The sequence below is a fragment of the Oenanthe melanoleuca genome, chromosome 2 (assembly GCF_029582105.1).
Source record: "Oenanthe melanoleuca isolate GR-GAL-2019-014 chromosome 2, OMel1.0, whole genome shotgun sequence".
Classification (NCBI taxonomy): domain Eukaryota; kingdom Metazoa; phylum Chordata; class Aves; order Passeriformes; family Muscicapidae; genus Oenanthe; species Oenanthe melanoleuca.
In genome coordinates this window covers 18,057,832-18,071,482 of record NC_079335.1, presented here as the reverse complement: position 1 = coordinate 18,071,482, position 13,651 = coordinate 18,057,832, and the positions used below count along the sequence as shown (strand labels likewise).

General features: G+C 36.1%; 1 protein-coding gene across 1 annotated transcript in view; it reads right to left on the bottom strand.

Annotated features, from left to right (window-relative positions):
* Window positions 1-2,723: 2,723 nt before the first annotated feature.
* The window catches only part of RSPO2 (R-spondin 2), a 97,402-nt gene continuing 86,474 nt past the window's right edge, over window positions 2,724-13,651 (bottom strand). The window contains exon 5 of the mRNA XM_056484204.1: window positions 2,724-4,837. Within this exon, the coding sequence (XP_056340179.1) occupies window positions 4,728-4,837 (110 nt within the window). The 3' untranslated portion in view covers window positions 2,724-4,727. The remainder of the gene's footprint in view (window positions 4,838-13,651) is intronic.

The following is a 13,651-nucleotide window of genomic DNA, read 5'->3' as shown; positions in this document are numbered from 1 at the left end:
CCCAAAACTCTTATCATTCTCATAAAGCCCCCTTAAAGTCTGAAGGGAAGCTAAGAAACAGTTGCAAGCCAAGACAAATCTTCTAACTGCTATTGTTTGCTTTCATCAGCTGAATTTCTATTTTGAAAAGTCACAGGGGTAGGACAAACCAGCCTCATTTTCAGTGTTTATTCATTTGTGGTCTATGAACTGTTAGTTAGCTTCACCAGTATTGCCCAATTAAAATCAAGTGTTACATGAGTGTCACTGAAGACAATTTGAAAACAAGAGGGCTGGGAGCCTTTTTTCAGCTGGCACGACCACAGATATATTACTGGCCCTTTAAGTAAGTGTACAGCTTCACTGGGCTTGAAGACATATGTTTATTAGACATAAACAGAACTAGTTTGCATAAAAAAAATCAGTTGAAGTCTGGAAGAGTTTGGCAATGGACTAAAGGCTGGGCTCACTTCAGACTCTCCCTCTAGTCACACTTTTCTTAAAGTTTTTCACTTCTGAGAGGAACTGCACTTCAAATACTGGACTGCTCTTCTCCCTGCAGATCAGGCTGCTTTAATACTTCCTAAAGTTAATGTCCTTTCCTCAGCCCTGGACAGAGGCTTCCCATAAAAGAAACGATGCCAGGTTCAGCACAGAGCTTTCGGTAAAGAACTAAACAAAAAGCTGACAGTGGTTTCTGGGTTACACTTTCAGAAGGGTACATTTTGTTCTTCTTGGTGTCAGTCCAAAATAACTTCAGTCTAGAGCTTACTGGAATTCATGCTGGCTTGCACCATTGGACATGGAAGTGAACTGGTGTCAAAAGGCAAATACATTTTGTTGGTGAAGAGAGAAAGTTTGAATTAAAAAAATTCTCATACTCTCTGGTAAGTGGTAGCATCAGCCTTCAGTAACATCACCCACTTAAAAAAGTATGGCATTATTTCCAGAAATATCTGGTTATTTTATTCTATGTTCTATTTCATCTGCATAACGAAGTTGAAACACTGAATTTGATTTTAATCTGTCTGGAAATGATCTGTCTTCTCATTTTATAAGGATTTTAGCAATATTAAACAAAAATATTTTTTTAAGAAAGTTAAGATGGCATTTAATTGATTTTTTTGTTTGTTTTTTAGCTAATATGGATGACAATCCACCTCTTTTTCTGCTCTGCAGTTTTCTGAAACTCATACAGATAAATGGAGATATCATATAAGCTCTATTCACTATTCTTTATCTTATATCTTTATATTGAGCACTCAGGTGTAAGAGAACAATTTCCTTATACTGACATTTGTGTTATGGAAGGTTTGCATTACCATAATGTACAATGTAACATTGTTTTTTCTCCCCCATGAATAAATAAAGAGACATATAACAATTATTTCTCACTATCAAGAGCAGCTGAGATTCAATAAAGACCACTCAGCCACAAAATAATTGCTTTAAAGATGCACCTGGATTTGGTTTTTTTTCCTCCACTTTTTTTTTTTTTATTTTTCTGTTTGATTTTGCTTGGTTTGGTTTTGCTCTGTTTTTATCTAGAGATAGATATTAGGAGGCCAGGATAAGCTAAGGCAAACTGAGAATAGAGAGATCCTAAATACACAGTGGAGTATGCAATTGCCCTTTCTGGGAGTATGTATAGTGTATGCTTTTGAAAAATGAAATGCTTTTTTTCTAGTCCTCATAGCAACATAACAGCTCTTTAAAGCTAATGATTACAGCATATAAAGTTATTTGTCTTCCTAAATTGAATCTTTTGTAGATTAAAATAAATTTCCAATAGTGAATCATTAAACTTGTGAACACAAAAGTTTCACTGCACTGAAATTTTCTGTTTGAGAGAAACAGATTCAAAAAGCAGTAACAGCTATGAAAGGGAGAAAAAATGGCAACTTGTACTTGATCAGTTGTTTACCAGAAAAGAACTAAGATCTTTGTAAATCCACTTCTGATCAAATCTAAAGGAAATAAGAGGCACAATGGGCACAGGCTGTTTTTACACTACCCAGCTTTGAAAACCTGATCTTCTTCACCTTATCAAGAAACAGCATCTGAAGATAACTCCAAGTTAGCCATGTTTCGAGAAAATATTTGTACTATCTGATCTCTCAAGGTCATAGACTCATCAAATCATGGAATGTCTCAAGATGGAAAAGAGCCATAAGGATCACTGAGTCCAATCCCTGCTCCTCATAGGAGTACCTAAAACTAAACCATATTACTAAGAGCATTGTCCAGACACTACTCGAAGTCCTGACAGGTTTGGTGCCATGACCACTTCCCTGAAGAGCCTGGGACCAAACACCCTCTCAGTGCAGAGCCTTTTCCTAATGTCCAAGGAACCATTCTTTCCAACCCCCAGAGTATGATCCTACAAAAAACATAACCCCAGAGCTATGAACACACTGACAGGGTCCACCATGCAAAGGCAGGATGTCTATGAAAACGGAGGAACTACAGAGGGCTACTTAGGGATAATTTTTTTCATTCTACACTCCCAAGAAAACTACATGCAAAGGTGACTGGGACAGGAGAAATCAATGTATATCTAATGCTCAGAGTCTTTTCAAATAAAACAGTTGCATGGAAAACCCTCACATCTTTTACTCCAGTGTAAGAAAATTTGCATCCCCCACCTTATGCAATTTTTCTATGTGCATTAAATTCCAAAAGAATATGCTATTTGAATTAAAAAGGACTGAAAATATTTACTCAGGAGCTTGTGACATCATTTTATTGTATTTTGTAGCATTCTTTCCATGACATGTCTAATACAATATTTGTAACCACTACTGAAAGGCTTGTATGAGGGCATTAACTGCACTTGCAGCCAAATTTGATAATCAGTAAGCAAACAGACAGCTATAGTTCTTATTGTCTTTTTTTTTTTTTTTTTTTTTTTTTAAGTGAGCATTTTATGTCCAAAATAGCATCCCAGGATTAGAACATTCTTATTGTCTGTAACATTATTATGTTCTAGGTAAATATGAACATACAGTGAGAACCTCACAGTTGAGTGGAAGTCCACAGGGAGTTTGATGGAACATTCATATGTGTCTAACTACTGCACATTTTGGTAGTAACACTTGTCATAGCTAAATACAGATATATTGTGCTTACAGATGCTTTATTTCCCTAGTTTATTTGAAAAGCATATAACCCATAAAACTAAAACTGGTATTTGTGGGATTTTTCTAAAGTATGTGTCTAAAAGAGGTCTGTGAAGGTCTGGGGTCTGTTTTGCTGTTTCCTTTCTTTGCGTAGCTCATATGCAAGTTTTAGGCTTAAAAGTGAAATAATTTCTCTTAAGTGACAGCTTAAAAAACAGGCATTTTAGTGTAATTTTCCCTGCCAGGTATCCAAAAACCACTTTGAATGCTAGCCCAATAATGCTAGATTACCAAGTTACATATCCTGTGCCATTTTAATGTCCTACACAGAAAATTGTCTTCACCTCCCCCCCCCAAAAAATATCCCAAAGCAAACAACAGCTGCAGAATAAATTTGTTAAGCTTCTACAAATAATAAGAAGTACTGGGGAACTGGTGTTTTCTATACTTTTAAATGGTTGACTTCACATGACTTTTATTTTGTTTCTCCCTTATTCAGGGAGAAAAATTATTTTTCTTATCTGACTGCATCAGGACTAATTGAAATAGAACACTGCATTACATTGGAAAAAAATAAAACCGAAATCCAAACTACACATACAGTCTTAGATACCAAGAACTTTACAGGTTTTGGCAATTTCTCTCCTGACACTCAAAACTTCTATCATCATCATGCCTCATCTTAGAAAACATTAAACTTCTTTTTCTGAGACAAAATACATGGGGGCTGAGACAGAAGTACTGAATAGCAGAAAGAATTCGTGGATTACTAGTCTGGCAAATATACTTCAGAGCTGACACTCCATTGTGAGGGTCAGTGCAAGGTAGTTCTGCAAATGAGTGTGCTTTGCAAATGAGGAAAAAAAATCCAGTTTGCAACTATTGAGGAACATGAGAAAATGGTTAAAACATAGCAAAAAGTAAACATTTACTGGATTATTTAAAGTATATTACTAGAACCAAGAGGACATACCTTTAAACATGTATAAAGTATTATACATAAAAATGCATAGATGTACAGTAAATATGATCATTTATATGTAGACAGAGTAATATGTACACATGGAGTCTGTTGTGCTTTGGTGAGTCTAAGCAGTGGATCCTGCAGCACGTTGTCTTAAAGCAGTTTTATTGTACAACTGTGTCCAAGTAGCAGGTGTGAGAACAATGCACATTAACACTAAGTGGGTAAGTCATATCCATTTACTCTTGAAATGTACAAATATAGGAAACAAAGGCCATAAATGCAACTGTACCTACACCTCCAAGACTTCCTTCTTTTCTTATTTATTTAAATATGCACAAGTCCACCTACTGGTGCTGAGTAGGTTTCTTTCCTTGTCAACATGTTGACCAGGCACTCAGAACAATATCTCTGATGCACCTCAGGGCCACTTCCACTGATCCAGCTGAGTGCACTCCTGACCTTGAAGTCTTCAGGTCAAAAATGAGAAGAAAAAATAAAATAAAAAAATATATAAATAAAACAAACAAGCTTGTGGGCTTTACTTTCACAAGTTATTTGCCACCAATACTGTCAAAGCAGCTGAACTGTAGTGCATCCATGGGCAGGAGCATATAGCAGCTTTTGTGCACTTTGCAAAAAAATACATTAAGGAAAATCAAGTTTTACTGGCTTGTTTTATCTGTTGCTAAAAAGATGCTGTGCTGCTTCTGAGCCCTTTCCATCAAATTCTTTTTCTTCTTTTTTTTGTCCTTCGTTTTTGCTGGCCTTCTCCCTAAAAAGAAAAAAGAAAGAAAAACAAATAATAGCAATGAGTCAAGTAAAGAATCCAGAAGTGATAAAAAAACCCCAACTAAAACAACTCAGGAATACACAAATTATCAATAGGGACTGCAATGGTAATGTTGGCTAAAGAGCTTCAATTGTCAGTGAAAACATGAGTTTTAGTGTGTTACAAAAGGAAGCAGGATCCCTGACTTTCATCACTTGTCCACAGGCACAATTTTTCTGGTATGAGTAACCATGTTGATGCAGGTTTCATTTTTGGCAGGGTGAGTTCCAGGAGCAGCATTATGCAAGGGCCCAAGGCCCAGAGCCAAGTGAGTGTGCAGGCTCCTTACCCTCTGGGAGCTGGATATGTGCCTTAGACCCTTGTGTAAATTTGCTTGAGTGAGTAATCCTATTTAGGTCACATCCAATACTTCTGTGATTTCAATGAGAAATTTGGCATTACAGCCCAAGAACTTGTTGGATGCCATCCTACTTGCTTTGGCAGAAACAGCACCACCTCTGAGAAGAACTGTGGATATTCTTATTGGTACATTGTGCCTAATTCTCACAGTATGTAACTGTGCAGAAACAAAAAATTAATGACATGCTTCTACTATTGGATGTTTACTGAAAAATAAATGAAATTGGGAAATCAGGATCAATTCAGAAAAAAAGTTTACAAGCTTTTTGAATGAGAAAGTTTTTCCTGCTTAGCTCTAATAATAAATCAGTGCCCTTTGGTTATCTCATCAAAGATAGCATGGACAGAAAAAAATGTCAGATACAAAGGCCCTCATTGAGCAGTGCATTACCTTTTAAGTAAATGCTTAAATCCTATCAAGTCTAGTAGGACTTAAGGAGACGACCAAATGTTGTCAGATGTGAGAATGGTCTGGATTTTCTTGGCAGTATCATATACTATATATGTGATCAATGGTAAAAAAATAAGGTTATTAAACTCTAGAAGCACCAACTTCATAAACTTTCAGGAGCACTTAATGAATTTAAGAAGACAGTAAAAAGGAATTTGATTAGCAGATAACATAAAAATGTGAAAATGCATTTTTCATCTACGTTGTCAGTACATTATTAATTGGGAAAAATATCTGCCAGTCTGCTTTTTTCTTACTTCCATATCGTTTCTTAATTTAAAAGGCCCAAATCAGTGCAGGGAGTTTTTCTCTATTTGATAATAATACTGAACAAATCTGATTATAAAATTATAAAAATTTATTATTCATTAAAGATATATACATACTTCAAGTTACATATTTGTAATACACTTTCTAGGCTACTATTCTCTAAGAATTATTGGAGTACTTGTATATAGGACATGAAGGTAATGAGCACATGAGTTTAGTCCATATTAAAAATCATAAGGGTCCTTGGAGTTTGCTTCTGCTTCTCATTAAAGTCTGGCATTAAAGTTACTATGGCATTTTGCCATTTTTAAATCTAGTTAATCCTACACAATAAATCCTCAGTCCAACCAGGCATTAATCAAAGCAGCTTTTAAGTTAAAACTCTTTAGTAAGTGTATCTAATGATGAGGCACGCCTAATGAGGTCACAGGGAAGGAATACTTGACACAAAGTGGCATTACAATAAAGTGGTTTGAATTAGAGAAATCTCAAGATAAGTTTTTTTTATTAAATGCTACTGGCTGATATATTTTAAGGCATCAGAACTTGCATAAATGTATTGTTCAACACTGTATTCTAACTTGCACTTTCAATATTCTAATTTTTTTTTTACCCAAATCTTTGAAATGCTTATTAAGGAGGAGTAGATGAGGGGAAATAATACGAGAAAAGTAACCAATTCTGCAGTCAATTGATTCTTACAAGACCAGCAGAATCAACAGGAGCTTTACTGGAAATTTTCTACACAGTTTGCTCAGTGATCTTATCTTCAGGGGTTTTTAACTAAACTGACCAAGCAGTAAAAGAAATATAAACTTTAGTCAGTGTCTCATCTAGTTTATCTATGGCCTCCTCCAGAGAGCTAGATTAATTGCTTACTACACGTTTAAGGAAGTGAAAGATGCTATGATTCTTCTTTTAAAAAGCTGTGAGTTGCACTGATGAAATGACATACAACATGGTATCTCTAAGCCTTAGAGAGTAGCTCCTGCAACACAAACAAATCATATTGCCAGTCTTTATATGATATCCTTAAAATAGAAATGAATGGAACTGGAGTTCACTGATTTGATGTCACTGTGCAATAAGCACATTACAACACTTCTGCTGCTCTGCAGAAATTGCCTCCACACCTGCTTTTTTATTCCAAGGGACATCTAAGGCAAGCTACTTTCTTTTATATGTGCTGTGGACTAGCAACACATGCAGGGGCAGCATCCCTGAGCCACTGATAAATGATAGTTTGTTCTTTTGTTAGGAGCACTTTGGCTGCTCACTATATCTCAAATTGCCCTATTGTACAGGTTTCATTATTTTCAAGGCAATATTAAACCTCACAGAGAAAATCCAGATGATTTGATCATGCTGAGTCCCAAATTCCAAATGCCAACCAGAAAACTGAATATAAAAGGTATTTCTTGGGTATCTGGCAGATAGCAATGCACCTTGTTTCTGCTTTCCAGCTTATAGGCCTCCAGATCAGGTCTCATCTTCAATCTTTGTTTCATGCCTGCTGTCTTTATTTTTTAAGACTTTGATGCTAGCAGCAAGGGGAGCAAATACAAATAATTTGTGCAAGGAGGATATCTGAGAACTGTTTAGGTTACTGTATTCTTATGTTTATTTTGACTGTGTATTCCCTTGCATACTAACTAGCTAACTAGCTTTTCTTTGGAAAGTATTTTTTATCTCTGACTGTCTAAAAACAGGGTCCCAAATTTCTGTTATCAAAGTCAACTCTGAACCTGATTTACATAAGTTGTTTAATTCTCTGTAAAGGATATGTATACACTGAAATGTGTAGGAACTAATAAAGATGTGAAATATAGATTAATTCAGTGTTCAACTACCTACCAAAAACGGCCTTGAAAGCCCAATCTATCATTCTGTATCTTGCACTTCTGCACAGGTTATTTTTGCAGAAGTAATATTGGTAAAGCCATTGATTTAAACTCTTTATTCCAATTTTTAAAAATTCACTTTTGCAGTTTGCTTTATAAATTACCAAGAAGTAAGTCTTTATTTTTTAAGTAACTTATCCCAATGGGTGGTGACTTTACAGTGTTAACCATTAAACTTTTGTTTATGCAATTATCAATGAATTCCTGAAAAAACATGATTTATGATAAAATACCCAGCAATTTTCTGTACACCAAGGAGTAACAGCTAGCAAAAAACCCCCCAAAACAACCTTAAGTTGGATCTTGCTGGGTTATTTCTCTTCATTTTATGTTGCTTCTGTACCATTTTATCAGTGTTCCTCCTACAACTTATGCACTTGTGCTCAGTTTTCTGGTTTGTCTCATACCCCAAGCTGAAAGATGCTTGGAAATACTGCATATTCCTTCTGGATGGACCCACCTGGTCAACTGGGGATACACATTACCTGAGTCAGAAGGAGCCTTTATCAGCTTCTGACAGCTGCAAAGGCAGTTTTCTCCAGACAGAATTTGGCCAGCAGATTCCTATCACCCAGGGCAGTCTGAGTTAAAAGACAGCAAATGCTGTCACAGGGACTCCCAGCCACATTTATTGAGATTCTTGACACAGCCAGACAGCTCCAGCTCAGTGTCTGCCCTTCATGTGGTGTACAAACACTGCTGCCCTTACTGCTGTCCTAACAAATCCTGCCCTTTGGGAGCTCCAGCAAAGTGCAGCTACAGCCACATGAGGGCAGCAAATTAAAAACATTCAGTAAAAAGAAAAACAAAATGACCATCTGCAGTATTATTTCACAGTGTATTTTCATTAGTCTTACATACAAATCATCATATTAGAGTTATCAGAATGCTTAATACTCCCTTATTTCAAACATTTTTCTCTTCTGTTGATGATTACTGAGTGATGGGATTTGTATGTGTGTGCCTGTTTCTCTTCTGTGGATTTTCATACACAGAACTTCCACTGGTAGCAGCAAAGGCACAGGGGAGTCCTAAGATAACAGCAGACCCTGCTAAATGCACTTTTTAGTCATTTCTTTCCTTTCACCTGTCCTTTTAGGATCTAAATGCTGCACATTCGTGCATCATGCTCCTACAACCACAGACCTCATGTGACAGCATTTCATCCATGTGGGAAGCCAGAAAAGTTATTGTCAAGTCATGTCACTGAAGGATGGCAACATCAGGGAACTAATGGCAGCAGTGGAAAGCTGATAGATACTCAGTGATTAACCAGTCAATGAGACCAACTCAAGAGAAAGATGGTAGGTCACAGAATCATAGAATAGAATCATGAAGGCTGGAAAGGTCATCTAAGATCACCAAGTCCTACCACCAATAAAGTACCACCACCATGCTTGTCACTAAACCCTGTTACAATCAGAGAATCACAGAACCATTTAGGTTGGAAAAGATCTCTAAGGTTGAGTCCAATCTATCACCAGCTTGTTATTAAGTGCCATGTCCAGTCTTTTATTGAACACTTCCAGGAATGGTGACTCCAACCCCCTCCCTGGTTTAACAACCCCTTCTGTGAATAAATTCTTTCTGATGTCCAGCCTGAACTTTCCCTGACAGCCTGAGGAAATGTCTTCTAATCCCATCGCTTGCTGCCTAGGAGAAGAGCTCAACCCCCACCTGGCTACAGCCTCCTTTCTGCTTGTTGCAGAGAGCAATAAGGTCCTTCCCTTCTCCAGGGGAAACACCCCAGCTGCCTCAGCCATGCCTCAGGTCAGCTCCTGGAGGAGCCCCCCCTGGCAGGACACTGGTCATGCACAGACCCACAAATGCCTCATCACTTACTTTGCATTTGCACCACTCATCAAGCTACAGATAAACACTGACTGCAAAAATCCAAAAACCAAGCAAGGAGTTCAGCCCAGAAATTATTTCCCAGAAATTATTTATTGCCCAGGGCTCTAAGTTAAAAGTTCTGGATATTGAAACTGCCAAAGAAATGCACAAATTGTTAAGAAATCTTATAAACACACACTCAATGGAAAAATAATTCCTCACTGCTACAGAGTCATCCTTCTCCTAAAGTATGATTTACAAACCAACACTGACAATTGGCCCACAAGAAGGGGACATACAAAGCTTTAATAACTTTGCAAACCAAAACCCATGGGCATCTCAAGTCACTCACTGAATTCATGACAGTTTTGTTAAACTAGTTTGCAGTTGTGTATTTTTTTAATGCCATAACTTTTAGGCTGAAATTGGCTGTGATCAATATGTGCTTTAGGAGGAATATGATTTGGAGGAAATCAGCCAAAGCAAAATATCTTCTTGGACAAGGAGTGAAAGGCATTGGTCTTGGATGGTGACACTGGAAAATAAATAAGGTTGAGGAGATGCACAGAAAGGGTCAAGTGTCAGAAAGCACTTCCTCATTTTCCTGGGTGAATTTCTGATGTCATTTAACAAAGTCTTGTGAACACATATTTGCCTCTGAAGACACCAGAAGGGATGGAATGATCACACAGAGTGTATCAGCTGCCCATGATACCATTTCAAATCCCCAAAGACCAGAATGGGTAAAGGTGGGTTAATAAACATTAGCAAAACACTGAAATATGGTAACAGTGGGCATCATGAAAAGTATGGAATTCTTTCATCATTCTTTCTTAATTTGCAAAGGTTAAAGAATGTTCAGCAAATAAGGTTTGAGGATAATTACTGAATAAGAATACAAAAAATCCATACCATAATTATAGTCATCATCACAACAGATAAAAATAAGAAGCAAATGAAGGCACTTCTTTCTTCAGCTTTACAATACCTGAGTTTCCAAGTTTGCTCGTTTTCTTTTGTTCTTTTTGGTCTAATAGTGGTAGCTAATGGTATGAATATATATTCCCAGCCTAATAAAATTAATAATAGACTAAGAAGTGGCATTCACTTATGCAAACACAGAGTTTGATATTTTGCATGCATTCTTGTCTATTTGATGTCAGCTTTCCTGATGAAATCAGAAAAAATTCTGCCTTGAGTAAACCTTGCAATTTCTACACAAACCATTACAAAAGCACTCAGTGCAAAGTTGATCTGAGTGATTTCTTACTCAGTTCCTGACATCCAAAATCCTGAAAGTTTATTTTCAACTTAATAATGTCACAACTTTAGGTAAATTATTATATCTATCCCGACAACCACTTAGTGTTGTATATACTTGGTGTTTGAATACACTAGACATCAGCTACTGAGATGAAAGCTAATTTAAAAGATGTAAAAAGTAATCCTTCAACTAAAAGAAATATCAAAATATCTCAAGTTCCTGCATCTAAATCCTGCTAGGGTTTTATTTTGACATATCCATTATGAAATTAAAGGTATTATTACTTAGGACAAGAATAAGCAAAGCATTCTTTTCCTCCCAAAATACCCACCTATTTTTCATCTGGCCTGAATACAAACTATCTGAGCAATACAATAATCTGATGTTCTTTCTTTTGGACAATGTAGTGTCATCAAACATTGTCATCTGTTTGAGAAATTCCTACACAAAAGAATGGAATTTACATGTCACTGCCTATTGAAAGTTCAGTATTTTTTTCCCAACTTTAGCACAAATTAACTGGAAAAAGAGTCATCACACAGAGCTGAAATGCAATGCATTTCCCAGTGCAGTTTTCCAGCATATACAGTAGGTGGCAGTGAGATATGAACTGAAAACTGTCCTTCCACTTCCAACATTTCCAGGAATATTGTTTTTTATTTGTAGAAGTACATATTAATGAAAGACTATTGAAAGTGAAAGACTAAAAATTAACAAACACACTGAGAGAAGAAAGCAAGGGTAAGCACTCTCAGGGAAGAGAAAACCAGCAAACTCAAGGGAACATGGAAACTCAATAAAACTCCCATAAGATCCCCATGTTAATTGAATATACAGATGCCCAAATGTTGGTTCCACTGTCCTCTCAGTCAACAGTTGTGGGAAAACAGGTGAGTCTCCGCTGCAGCCAAAATGTTTTTCTAATGTAAATTTAGCTCAGAATTCAAACAATACATATATCAGTTTCATGCAGGATACTCACTATTCTTATCACAATCAACAGCATGTCAGATCAGATACTTTGCAAGCTGAGCCAAGCATAATATTTACAATGGAAGGCTTGGGCTTGTTTATTTTCCTTCATTTTACAGAGAAACATACAGCAAATTTTAAATAATAAAAAATAATGATACACTGTCAAGAGTATGCATACACATGTAAATGTATTCTAACTCTACTGGCAACAGTTATAGCCAAAAACTAATTGGCTTGACCCTCTCTAGGTTTGACTGGATACTAATCTGACTCCCTCTTCTCAGTATTTCAAAACTGATTATTTATTTTTCTTCCTGTTTCAAAGTTAATTTAATTAATTTTATTTTTATCACATCATATTGGGAAAAATAAGTAATTCTATTGAAACACCATTTATTTGTGGCCCCAAGGTTTAATTTCATACTGGAAATTGCATTTTATTCAATTAAATGTTTTTTACAGAGAGAAAGATTATATTGAGAAGCTATTTTTTTTTTTAGAGATATATTTTCTTCTGTGGAACACTATTTAGTCATGAAGAGCTGATCTTTTTTTAATTCCCTTCAAGGATTCAGGTCAAGAACTGAAGACACCAGAACTGAAGACTGAAGAACTGAAATTTGTTTCAGGACCTTCTTCTTTTATTTTATTTTCTTCCTTTTTTATAACTGAAACAGCTCAAAAATTATTTTTATTATCTCTAATGCCTCTATTTAAGTATTGCATAGTAAATCCTATAGATGTTCAGGAAGAAAAGAGACTAAATTAAACACCTGACAACAAACCAAAGTGCAGTCCAGCAGGAAGACTCCTAAGTAATAACTGAAAGTGAACATGAATGTGTAATTTCTAATATGATGTAAAATTATTGCCTCATTCTTCTCCTGTAGTGAAGAGTGCACCAGGTGACCTGCTGCCCCTGCACTGCTCACTGACACTCCCTGGATTTTGGGGTCAAGAGAACCTTTAGTGACATCACTTACACAAACATGAGAAATGAAACATTTGTTTCATATGCTGTTGAGGGTCCTGACTTGCTGAAGAAATTTGGCCAATCTAAATGTGAAGACAAGAGGAGATAGACAGTCCAATACTTTGGTAATTGTTCCACCAATTAATTGTTCCACCAGCAGAATTTCTGTCCAATTCCTAATTTGAATTTCATTATGCAGATATTTTTTCTCATTATTCCTTTCTGTCCTAGATCAGACTGTAAATAAATATTTGTTCATCATCTGAGAAGTTAAATATATGTCAGATTTTATGCACTTTTTTTAAAAGTTTACTTTTTAGTCCTCATATAATTCTTTTTTTACTTGCACCTCCAGTTTCCAACTGAACTGTTTAGTTTTCCAAAATCTTCTGTAAAATATAAGTCTCGGTCTGGATGTCAGAATTCTGAAATTGATTTATTTTGCTTCTTCCTTATTACCAAAGTTATACACAAAAGAATTGCATTTGAAATTTTTCTCTATATATTGTAGTGGACTCAAATGATTTCCTTTGAGAAACACTGTTTCTTGGATGCCATTCTTCATCCTGCAAGTATGTTTTCCTAGTTCTATAATTCTTTGATTCTCCAGAACAACTTCACATTTAACTACAAGAATAGTAATTGTGATTGCTTTACAAAGTAACTTACATTTCTCTTTGGGTTTGCTCTACAGTGGGTGTACTGTATAGTATAGTTTATCATTATCCTC